General features: G+C 51.4%; 2 protein-coding genes across 2 annotated transcripts in view; one reads left to right on the top strand and one right to left on the bottom strand.

Annotated features, from left to right (window-relative positions):
* Nucleotides 1-1,490: 1,490 nt before the first annotated feature.
* NCDN (neurochondrin) lies at nt 1,491-5,261 on the bottom strand. The gene is made up of 6 exons (XM_074162095.1): nt 5,095-5,261; nt 3,749-4,735; nt 3,300-3,526; nt 2,899-3,123; nt 2,540-2,682; nt 1,491-2,210 (listed from the first exon to the last, which is right to left on the bottom strand). Exons 1-6 carry the CDS (start codon nt 5,194-5,196, stop codon nt 1,774-1,776), a joined length of 2,121 nt encoding a protein of 706 aa, XP_074018196.1. The 5' UTR covers nt 5,197-5,261; the 3' UTR covers nt 1,491-1,773.
* Nucleotides 5,262-6,967: 1,706 nt separating this feature from the next.
* The window catches only part of KIAA0319L (KIAA0319 like), a 30,445-nt gene continuing 25,183 nt past the window's right edge, over nt 6,968-12,229 (top strand). Inside the window, exon 1 of the mRNA XM_074161862.1 lies at nt 6,968-7,109. Within this exon, the coding sequence (XP_074017963.1) occupies nt 6,968-7,109 (142 nt within the window). The remainder of the gene's footprint in view (nt 7,110-12,229) is intronic.

Here is a 12,229-nt window from a genome sequence, read left to right as displayed (position 1 = left end):
TACAGGCACGTATCTCTCATTAGCAGTAATGATAGCCTTTCATTAATGGGAGGTCCACACCCTTTGACCAGAGGCAGAAGAGCGTACGGGACTGGGAACAGTCGAAGGTAAAGCGTTTGAGGGTTTGGATAATTTTTTTTTTTCTGATGATCTGAAATGTGTTTCTGACTCCTCCAGCGCATTGATGTTTCCCCGCGGTGCCGGGCTGGGGCGTTCCTGGCAGGATGGGCAGCTCTCCCAGCCCACGCTCGGGCAGAGTTACGCTCTTTTCCAGGGCCAGGAGGCTCATTTGCCTGCTTGGCTTGCGTTGCCTTCTTCTGGTAGCACCTGCCTTTGTTCCAACTTGCATTAACTTTTCAGGGCTGAGCTGGAAAGATCAGAAAGATATTTTCTTCCTGAGCAACAGCAGATGCCTCCTCTCTGGTGGTGTCAGGAGTTTGCTTTTGTAAAACGGTGAGCTAAAAATACGTATAAAGCAGGAATGCACCCAGACTCGGCCCTCCTTTTGAGACAGCTCCACTCTTGAATTTTTTTCTCTCGATCAGACTGTTCCCCAGCCCCCCCGGCGTGAGTGCGGAGGGCAGCCGGGATCGGTGCCTTGCTGTGCCCGCAGAGCTGCTCCCCGGCGAGGCTGCAGCTCCCAAAGAGCTCCTAGGCTGACACCTGGTGGAAAAGCCTTCCCGGCCCCGGCTGCAGCCGCCCTCCCACGGTCAAACCCCCAAATACCATCTCACTGCAGCTGTTCTCCCCCCGAGAAACTCCCAAATACCCCACGTCCTGGCTGCTCTTTCCGGGGGTTTTTACGCCCAGGCTCACAGGGTACCCAAGAGGTGCTGGTCCAAGTGATTTACGCCCCCATCGTGTGCGTGGCCTTTCTCTTCTGAAACGCGAACTGCTCCTCGGTCTGCAGGGAGTCGGCGAGGTGTAACTCGCTCATTTCTGCTGTCACACTCTGTACCCAAAGGCTGCGGAGAGCCCAGGCTGCTGCAGGTGGAACCCCTCGCCTTGTGAGAGCGGAAAAACTCTCCCTGTACGTCCCTTCCCTGCAGCGAGAGGGAGCCTGAGCAAAACCAAATCCCTTCTGCAGGGGTTTTACAGGGCAAAACAGGCAACAGCAGGTGGTGCCGTGAAGGTTTTGTAGGAATTAATTTGGAGTTATGGTACTAACCGTGGATATGAGTGGGGGGGTCACCCCGCAGCACGGCAAAAGGGCCTTTGTGCAGCTTCACCCCAGAAGGGGACAGGTCTGGGCCGTGTCACAGTTACTCTCGCTTCTATCAGTAAATCTTAAAGCTTTTCCTGTTCCTGCCTTCTGCACCCTTCTGCGTGTAATGCCAAGTTACTGTACTAACGTGTGCAGGCCTCTGATGTAAAATAAGGTGACATCCTGAAGGGTTTATTGTGACAAAATCGGGAGAGCATGTTAAAGGGAGAAGCAGGCAACTTCCCAGAGCCCTGGGCAGAAAGAAATCCCCAGACTGCAGGAGTTTGAAAAACAAAGCATCAGAAAACATCTTTAATAATAAACCAGGCTGTTTTTAAAAAGAAATAGGGACAGAAGGTCAAGCAGGTGCGTGTTGAAGTGTTCTGAAGCAGCAAAGGTTCTGCACGTCACAGTGCAAATCCCACCGAGCTCTGCTGCATCACTCCACTTCTACAAAGTTTGGTGATTTCAATGTGTTTTTGTCCCTATTGGGTACCAAAGGGCACGTGAGAAATGTTGACCAGATCTGCGTGTGGCTTCATTTCCCGCAGCAGGGTGCTGCTGGCTCTTCACTGCTCAGACAGACACTGTTCCAAAGCTGCCATCCCATAAAGGTTGGCCCACTCCCCACCGTGGTGTGACAGGATGATGTCCCTGCACGGCCGGCTGGCCCTGGCCAGCTCTACCAACACGCCTTGGAAAGCGGTGATGAGCTCAAAATCCACCGAGGCTGGAGAGACGTGGGTCAGGAGCTCCGAGAGGTTTTCCAGCCACCGGGCCTGGAGGATGGCCTGCGGTAGCCATGGAAAAAGCGGGATGGAGCCGGCCAGGGCCTGCATCCCCAGGAACCAGAGCTCGTGGATGTCGGCCCAGGCGCTCGCGTAGGCAGGAGACACGGCCACGGCCAAGCCCTCGCTGCCGGGGTCTGCCTGGGCGGTGTGGGCCTGGGAGAGGAAGCGAATGGCAGCTCCAAAGAAGTCCTTCGCAGACTGGGTGTCCCGAAGAACTGGAAGAAAAAGGAAATGGAAATGAGTGAGTTGATACAGAGTTTGTTCAGCAAAAGGAGGGACCCTTCGGGGGGTCTGTCTGCAGCAGGGGCTTTCAGGGAGAGCACGATACCACCCTCCTGCCCTAGAAATCTCTTAATCCCAGCCCATCGCCCTACTGAATTTTCTGCATATTCCTTGCTCCTCCAGGTTTTTGGTTTTGACACTTTTCCAATGACAGAAACTGGACCTTTTCCCCTTGTGTTCGCTTTCTCCAGCCCAACCACCCAGGCCTGGTCTCTGCCCACACACAGCGACGTGCAGCTTTGCCTGTGGGAACTCTTCTCACCTGCTGAACTCGCAAGGATCCTGGCCATCATCAGGCCCAGCGTGGCAATGTTGGCTGCTAGAACCAGGTGATCTTTCTGGGGCAGCAGAAGCGGAAGAGCCTTCAGCAACAGCTCCAACAAGGAGGAAAAGGTTTTGTCTCGCCTAGAGAGAAAGCAAACCCTGAGATGCATTTCCTGAGCAGAGCCAGAAGCACCTGAAAAGGTTAAATGCAGCACCAAAAAAATAACCTAATAGGTGTTGAAAAAGGGACATCCCTGTTTCAGCAGAGTGTCTTAAAAGATCCTGCAAGCTCGTTTCACAATGCACCCTCTTTCTTCCCACTGGCAGTCTTAAAGCAAGCTCCTGCAGCGCTGTTACCTGATGAGATCCGGTGCCGTCACAACCAGGTTAAGGAAAATCCCACACGCCGTCTGCAGGCTCATTTCAGTGCTCGTCAGTGGAGTCGGGGACCTGGGCTGCGAAGTCAGCACCTCCCACTGATGGAGGAAGTACTCACACAGCAGTGCTGGTGCCCCTTCCGAGATGAGGATGTCCCGGGGCCTGTCCTCTGCTGTTAAATGGCAAAAGCCAGGTAGCAGAAATCTGGAAGGGGAAAAAAATTGGGAACGTGAGATAGAACAGGTCTAAGCCCTGAACTTACAACCAACTTGGGAGAAAAAAAGAGCCATGGAACTGGCACTGCAGGGAGAACAGAAAATAGAAAAAGATTTGAGCAGGTTTGTGCTAAAATGCATCAACTCTGTGCTTAAAATACACACCTCAGAGCATCCCGGGGTAAGCCAGAGCCCTCGGTGCTGACCAGCTCTGGCTGGGGAAGACTCCCAGCTGGGCTGCCCTCTTTGAAAAGCTTCTTGGCGTAACCAACAAGGAAAGGCAAGAGCTCACAGATTTCCTGCTTGAGGGAGGACGTCTCTTCTGCCATCCAGGCTCCAAGGATTCGAACAGAAGCAAATATGAAAGGATCTTGTAGCTCCTCCTGTTCAACCTGAATGAAGAAGAAAGCAGACAGAAAATGGCACGTTAGGGCCGCTATCCTATCGAGCTGCTGTAGGTTTGAAAACCACAGTGGGCCAAGAAAAATGTTTTCCTCTACACAGCTATGGCCGTGAGCTGCTGAGCACCCATTAAGCATCCCAGTAAACACCCTATCGAAACCACCCAGAGAAACCCACAAAAACATGCTCTTTGCTTGAAAGCCCTGCATCACCTGTCTCAAGTAGAATATTACAGCTCCAAATGCCTCCTCCATGATCCTCATGAGCTGCATTTTCTGCACCTCTTCTAGTAGCGGCTTCTCTTCTCTCAGGCACTCCTGGATCCCCGTCTCAATGAGAACATAGCAGGCTGTTACCACTTCTTTCTTCCCCTCCACCTCCAAGGGATCTGGCTCCTCTAGGGTCAGGCGGACCTCCACACATGCCAAGTTCACCAGCAAGGCCAGGAACTTGCTTCCAGCACTCCCTGCTGGGATCCACTCTGACCCACAGGCCTGCACGAGGCAGGCAGCAAGCTTCAGAGCAGGGTCCCGCTGCGACTGGCTGAGTTTACTGCCTAAGATGTTTGCCAGCCCTTTGTAAAGTCTCTGGAGGCACTCGCAGCCCTGCGAGTCCTGCGTGAGGGGCGGTGACAGGGGGATGAAGTGCGGCAAAAGCTCACACAACTCAAATTTGGTCATGTCTTCAGCCTCGAGAAAATCATCAGAGAGCTTGCTCAGCACGGCCAGGAGGTGTGGAGCGTCTCTCTGCCAGCACCTTGCCTCTGCTACGGCCAACAGCCCCAAGAGCAGCGTCAAGGCACGGTCAGAGCCATAACTGCCATTCAGGTAGGCCTGGCAGAGAGCAGACACCGTCCCTTTGGTCACCAACTCTCTGGGGCCCCTGGTAGTGGCCATGACAGCGCTCAGGCACTGGTATACATCATCGATCATGGACGTGCTGTCCGGATTGCAGGGGGAAACCAGGATGTCATTGAAGGTTGGGATCTTGTTCAGGATCTGGGAGTGACCGGCTAACTCCGGATCGGTGCAGAAACATGCCAAGAGCGTGAGGCCCAGCGCCCGGAAGGTGTTCTCGGGGCAGCCGGCCGGGGGCTGCCGGGAGGTGAGCAGGCGGTTCGGAAATGTGAATCCAATTGCGTCAAAGATCTGGCGACGGGTCTTTGCATCCAATTCTCCGGCTTTAACCGCCTTGGTCACCTGCAAGGCAAACCAGGGGTGAGTGCACAGAGGCCGTGCTAAATTTACAGGATTGAACAGGGAAAATAAGAAGCCCAAACAACTTTCAGTAGTATGGAAAAGCGAACCCTAAACCACTGGGCTGGGCCCTTGGTCTAAGAGCTCATTCAGAGCTTTACCAGAGTGCTTCAAGAGCTGCAAACAGCAACGACTAACCCCAGAACACCCAAGCCAAGGCCGGGCTCCCCCCGTTTTGCTGTCGGGAGCACTGAAGCTCCTTGTCCCGGAGCCCCCATCACCCGCCAGCTCGGCCGCTCCCGCCTCCACAGGCGGGTTTTGCCTCCCCCTGCCCCTTCCTGAGGCGATGGCGAGTCCCTCACCAGGAGCAGGGCCGCGAACTGCTCGCTGTCGTTCTTCGCGTCTCTGAGCACGCCGAGGCACCTCTTCAGCGTCGAGTGTCCGCCTGCGCTGTCGGACGCCATGGCCCAGGCAGGTCTGTTGGCAGCCGGGGCCTCTCTCAGCCCCTTCCCTCACCGCTCTTCCTCTCACACCGCCTCTCAGCCAATCGGCGAGCCGCCGCCGCGCCGCCAGCCAATCGCCTGGCGCCTTGTTGGGCAGTGACGGAAGCCACCGCCTCCCCGCGGCCTGTGAGGGCATATCAGCTGTGGCTGCGCGGCCTCCTCACCCGCTGGCTGTGGGAGGGCGGCCCCGCCCCGCCCCGAGCTGAGTCCGCACAGCCGGCGCCGGAGCCCCGGCACCCACCGGAGGGTGCCCGCAGAGGCGGTCCCGATCCTGGTCCCGGTTCCGGGAGACGGCGGTTCAACTTCCGGGTGAAGGGTGAGCGGGCGCCCGCCGCCGCCGCCATGGCCGCGGGGCAGGAGGCCGCGGTGCCCCCCGGCCCGCCGCGCTGGAGGCCCGGCCCGGCCCCGCCGCCCGCCTGAGGCCGCCGAGAAGCCGCCGAGTTCGCCTCGCCATGCGCCCCTGGTACGTACCCGTCGGTGCACTCCCTCCTCCCGGCCCCGGGGGCACCGACAGGCTGCAGGCGGCTCGGGGCGAGGGGAGTCGGGCCGGGCGCCCTGTCAGCGGGGCGAGCCCGCCTGGTGGGCGCCGACGGGCCGGCCCCGGGTCCCCGTGGACGGTCCCCGCGGGAGCCAGGAGCCGGCGGAGCGGAGAGCCGGGGGGGCGGGAAGTTTCCTGAAGGACCTGTTGTTGGGTGAAGAGCCGCGGGTTCGCGTCTCCCCTCGTCGTTTCCTTCCCGGGGCCAGCCCTGGCAGCGGGGGACAGGGACAGCCTCCGGTGGCTCTTCCATGCCTGGCGGTTGGGGGAAATTCCCCGGAGATTTAACGCAGGATGAAAGGTTAAGCGATAGCCTGGCTGATGGGCTCATAGAACCATAGAGTCATCTGGGTTGGATCATTCTGTGCTTCTGTGATTATCAAGTCCAACCATCTCTAACAATATTCCCTTTTGATTCTTCATAAAAGGCAGGCTTAACTCTGCCCAACAGTGCTTTGTTACTCTATGAAAACAGATAATATTTATTATTTGTGAAATAATTAATGTTTTCGTATCACATAACCTAGAGCTAATTTAGATTTCAGCAGCATGAGGCTGTAAAAATGCCTATGGCATTGGAAAGGCTGATAAGGACCCGCAGTGCTTTTGTGGTCTGTGCCCTGTGGAGCAAAATATGAGGCAAACCAGGTCTTTATCTCCCTGTTTCTCAGCGTTGCTGGCTTCTTGTCACTCTTTGTTTCTGGCTGGTACCAGCCAGCACCAACGTGCGAGCAATGACATTGCCAGGCAGATGTGCTGGGTTTATCAGTGCCTGTCTTATTGATGCTCCTGGCGCTGGCTGGGTGTCCGCTGCCTGTGGCGTATTTGAAACTGAAATTTCCCACGTCTATCTTTGGAATCCACCAGACTGTGATATTAGGTATTTTGCCACTGAAAGTGGTGGAGGAGGAGGAAATTACAAGGGTAGTGGAAAAGGCCATTGTGGTGGCCCACTACTGTTCGGCACCGGAAACTTTGCTGCTGTGGATTTCACCTTAGTATTGTACCTCGATAGTTACTTAGCAGCTGCTGGACTAAGTCACAGCAGATAAGATAAGACATTCCTTTTGCTTTGCAAATGCCCCGTGTTCTTCATAATGTCAACTGATACTCCGCAAGAACATATCAATTGCCAGTGGATGTTTTGTGTTTCGTATCTTCTGTGTTTCCAGAACCCTGCTGCAGTCCACAAAGGCCATGGAGAAGAGGTTGGAAACCAAACTCAGCATTAGCGCCCAATTTCTGTCACGATACTGCCTGGGAAAACCTGCGAGGGAGCTGAGAAGTCTGTGGCTGTTCTACCTGTGCGCTTGCCTGTGTGCCTTGTGCTCCTCAGCAGGTGATTCTTCTGTTCTCTCTGGGACTGTGTCTATACCTTTTATGATATATATCCCTTTCACTTGTTTAAGATATCCTCAGGGGAAGGTGAAATTATTTGTTACTAGCCATTGTAGCTGGTTTAAAAAAAAAAAAAAAAAAAAAAAAACAACAGCCAAACAAAACCCAACCCTTAACAGTTACTTAGACATTTGTCATTTAGACAAAAATGAGCTGGGTAGGAGAAATGTGGAGCATGAGTGGGTCGCTTCTCATAACACCATATAGCTCTGACAACCAACTGCTGTTTTGAGTCGCCAAGTGGTCGGCAGCAGGGGGTCCGTCTGTCCCGCGGCTACTGTTGTGAGTCCTCCCACGCGCTGCTGGCTTTCAGGCACTTGCCTGTGTCTGCTAGAGAGCTTTCTCTGAGCTGAGAATCTTTTTTTCTGCAAAATGAACGAGTGATACTCTGGAAAATAATTTCAGCTAAGGAATGCTTGAGGCGAGTTGGGACGGCAAGAACATCTTTTTAGCCCTCAAATGTTTAACTCTTCCTCAGATGCAGTACGTCAATAGTCTGTATTTGCCTACAGGCAATTGTTATGTTTGGTTTTTTTATTTCCTGTTCAAACTTGAGTAACCAACCTCCCACTCAAGTAAATAACCAAGCTAGTGACTTGTATGGAAGTTTTCACGTAATGGATTGTGTGGGGATTTTTTTATTTAAAAAGTGCTGATTGTGACTTTTCAGAGAGATGTGTTAAGTTCCTGTGAGTGTTTTGAGGTCACGTTTTCACCAGGAGGTTGTATTTTTCCGATGTGTGTGTAGCATTCACCAGATCCTAGTTTAGAAAGTTTTTCCTGTGCCTTTTTTTCCCCTCTTGGTTCAAGTTTTAGTGAATTATAGGTTTGAAGCAGTGGTGACTTCAATATGTGTCAACCTGTGTGACAGCAGCCAGCTGCTTGCTTTCTGCTGGGAAGGTTTCCACGTCTTAATGGTAGCAAGATTTGAAAAGGGGGTTGTTTTGCTCTTTCTCAGTTTTGTGGACGTTCTCTAGGCTGCTGCAGCATCTCTGTTTCACCAGGCCTTCCTGTGTGTTTATGAGTGACAGATTTGATTAAACTAATGGGCTGTGTGACCTTAATCAGCCAATTTAGAAGCTGGAAAGATATATTTGTATTCCTGGCCTTAGCAAAGGGTTCTCAGCACTGCATGTTTGGATGGCGTGTCAGGTGGATCGCATGTTTCCTTGTAGGCTGGGCTTCCTGCGTGGCGTTTCCTGGCTTTAGTAATGACTTGGAAGTCCAAAGCTAGAGCTGTGGATCCTGTGTTGCTCTTAGGGAGTGCTCTGGACAGTGCCGCAGTGTTCGAGGGCTGATCTGCTTGGTAGAGTTAAAATCCTGAAGGCTGATGCTTGCGCAGAAATAAATATAATTATATGTGACGTAGTTGTCCTTACACGGACGCTTTTTCCACTGTGGAGTTTTTGGTCTTGTTTGTATCACTTAGGCTGCAGAGTTTGTTAAACTGAAGAGGAATTACGCCTGCCTAGAAATTAGTGTGGTTGTGCAGAGTTACGCAAGAGGAACTGTGTTGACATAATTGGTTACATGTGACAGATTAAAAAAGTCTATGGAGTCAAGTCTTTAATCATTAATCTGATATCAGGAGGGATTAACTGCCTGAGCAAGTCCGTGAACCTGAGCTTATTAATAGAAACTGTTCTTGTCGGTTCCATTCCCCTGCTGCTCAGCAAAGCTGTGAGCTGCATCGCCGGGACAAGAGCTCCTGAGTTCCTGGGAAGAGCAGCGGTTTTTGTACTGATACACTAGAGAAGAAAAAAGAGACAAAAACAATACTAAGAAGTGACTAAGCACACCCGCCGTGCTGGCGTCTTGTGATCTGTGTTGTGCTGGGCTGGGGAGGCTTAGGAGAGAATTTGTCCTCAGGGACGTTCCTGCTGATGGGTTTCTCACGCTTTTCTCTGAAGCTGCTGGCATTGATGGTGTCGGTGACGGGGTTTACTGCTGGTCTGACCCACCCCACGAGTCCCTGTATGTGTGTGTGCTGCCATGGGGCCAGCACAGGGACCTGGAAGGGACTGAACAGGCTGCTCTCGCAGTAAGCAGGAGTTGGTAACGCTGCTGGTACTCACAGCTGCCTTCTCCCATTTCATGCAGGTCCGTGTCCGCTCAGTGCAGGTGCTGCACCAGGTTCTGTGGAGGTTCCGCCTTTGCAAGGCTGCAAATGGCAGCATGTGGCTTCTTGTCACAACGATTTGTTTGGCCCATCATATGTTCCTGCAGAACTCTCAGGGAGGAAGTGTTCTGGGGGGCTGGATTTTCCTGGCACAAAAATCTTTCATCTTTCCAGAGGTGAACTGGAAGTGCAGACTAATATTGGCTAATTTCAAATGAACATGTCCTAGGTGGGCATTAGCAGAGTTCTGGAAATGAAATCTGGCCATGTATAATGCAAATCTCTGCATCTTGGTTTAGCAGGGGGTTAAAAGAGAAGCAGAATGCGCTCAGCATGGTAGTGGTGTGTCATCTGGGCTAAGTCCTGGCTCTGGCATACCTGGGAGGTGCTCACGGGGATTCAGGTTTTACAATTTAGATGAATAAATATAATAGTTGTGTATGTAGTGATTTTTCCCAAGGGATATCTTCCCTGCGCGATCTTTTCTTTTAAATATGCCCCATTCTTTTTGTGCTTAAAGCCTGTTACTAGAAAGCTGCCGCTGAATTTCCCTGTATCATTAATTTCCCTGGGTTCTGTATCAAGCCTTTGAGTGGTATGTGTGAGCCAGGGCTGACGCTCTGATGGATGAGCGCTGGTCGAGGGGGAGGAGAGATTTTAGGGATGTGGGAAGCAGCGCATTTCCCTTTTGCAAAAGGGAATCTATTGGGATCTATTAGGCACAGAGCTTCACCTTTAACAGAGTGATTTTTTTTTTTTTAAGGCTAAACAGAGTCTTAATGGTTAAGATCCTCTTTGAAATTCACAGCAATAGTGTTATTCTTCCATTGCTCTAAGTCTGGGGAGTGTGTGTGTGTGTACACATACGCACCTTTTGTGTGTAACACCCCCCCTCACCTTGTACTCTGTCCTGATTCCAGGCCCACGAGGTCAGTGCCAGGTGCTGTCCCTGCCTGTGTGCGGTGGTGTCAGGGTGACTGTCAGCCTGAGCACTTCAGGGTGTAAGGAGGTCGGTTGTTGCCCAGGGTAGACAGGCTGCCCGTCTGCTTGCTCTCCGAGGAAGGGCTGTGTGTTGATGAAATGTGACAAGGACGGGGCTGATTTTAAAGGTGCTGTTGGCAAATTCTTTCTCTGTTGAACACACGCAAAGATTCATCCACACGTTGCAGCTGGATATTGCTCACTTGAAGAACTTCCCCTCCTCTTGTGCAGTTGTGGGTTCAGACACCCGCAGGGAGCTCTGTTCCTCCATCACTCGGTCACAGATCTCGAGTGTGTTCTGTTGCAGCTGATGTTGGATTTCTGGAGCCTTGTCTTCAGCCTGCCTTTGCTGAGCTGGCTTCGCAGTAAGCTATAAATAACACTTTTGCTTCCTGCTTTCTGATGTCTCAGAAACAAACTTTTCACGATAGTGGTGCGAGTTCCCTTTTTGGGTTGAAATTCTCAGTGTAGCAGGAGATTCCATCTTCCCTGCTTGCTTTCTTTGGTCAAACAAGGTTATCCAGGTCATACAAGGTTATAAAGGTGCTATGACTTTCCCTTTCTCCTGCACATGGGGGTGGTATTAGCTGTGAGTCAGAGGGTCAGAGTTCCTTGCAATCTTGGTAGTGTGAGTAAGTGTCTTTGTGGCAGGGGTTTAAAGTCCTGAAGTCAAATGCTTCAAGAAGCCTCAAACACCTGCATCTGCCTGGTCTGTTCTGGCCTCACAGAGAGTTTTCCAGGATTGATGCTTGAGGAGGTTGAGGTTCTTGATCAGAAAAATACCTCCCCCTCATCACTTCCGTCTGTGTTGTGGTTGGCACTTGGAAAGCTCCTGCTGCCTGAGCCTTTCTTTAGTTCCCACTGTAGGGAATGTGGGTATAATGCAACGTGAAGTCTGTATTCATTCAGCGTTACTGGAGTAGTAATATGTTACTGAACTTCATGCGCTGTCAAGAAACAGGGATGAAGGTATTATAATTACAATTCAGACTTCTTTATTTTAATGAAGAAAAACATTTGTGTTGTGCTCAAGAACTCCATTCTTGACAGGCAGGGAGCCAGACCTGGAGCACAGTCTCCAGCTGCACCACTTAGAGTCCAGCGATGTAGTTTGTAAAGTAATCTTCCAGTGGCCTATTATCCCTTGGATGCTGAACACAGCACAGTGTAACAGTCCCATAGGTCATTAGTCTATTTTTAGGGAGTCCTTAATCTGCAGAGCTCTGAATTTTGGAAGCCTTTAATCCATTGATCCCTGCAAGCACTCCAGTTTTTCATGCTAAGAAAAAAAAGTCCATATGCAAAGCAGTCTGAAGTAACTTGACTCTTAAAAAAACATGTTTGACAGATAATTTCTGTTCTAGAAAGTACTACGGTGGAGCAGGTGGTGAGGACAGGCCTTGGAAAGATGTAAGGACTTCTCAAATGGAGCAGTTTCAGTCAAGTGACTTGACTTCAAACATCAGCGTGAAAGAGGAAAATGTGCCTTTATACTATGACCCAAGCCAGTGTCCCTGTTTCCAGAGTTCCCCTTCAAGGCAAACTGTGGGCAGAGAGGCGATGCCGTTTCCTGTTTACAATAAGAAACTGTACTCGGGATTCCCGGGTTCAATTTCTGCCTCTTAACTTGCTGCGTGACCTCAGCCTCGCTGTTCAGGCTGTGCCTTATGGTCCTCTCTGAAACAGGAATGTTTCTGATTTTGCTGCTGCTGTTGTGGATGGATTTTGCCTCACTGGTATCAAAAAGGGTGGTGTTCCCATTGTTTAGGAGATTATTGCTTAGAACCTTGTGCAAGTACTGGATACTGAGGGCAGTTATAGATGCCAAGGAGCCCCCATTTACTGTCCTGCACCCTCTCTCCCACATTACTCCTGTGCACTAAATTCATCATGACAATAACGATGAGGATCTATTGTCCACTGCTTTAAAGGATTGAGAATTGTCTTTATTTGTCTTCCCT

The sequence above is a fragment of the Numenius arquata genome, chromosome 21, assembly GCF_964106895.1.
Source record: "Numenius arquata chromosome 21, bNumArq3.hap1.1, whole genome shotgun sequence".
Lineage (NCBI taxonomy): Eukaryota > Metazoa > Chordata > Aves > Charadriiformes > Scolopacidae > Numenius > Numenius arquata.
The sequence above is the reverse complement of the archived record's forward strand: the minus strand, read 5'-3'. Positions and strand labels throughout refer to the sequence as shown.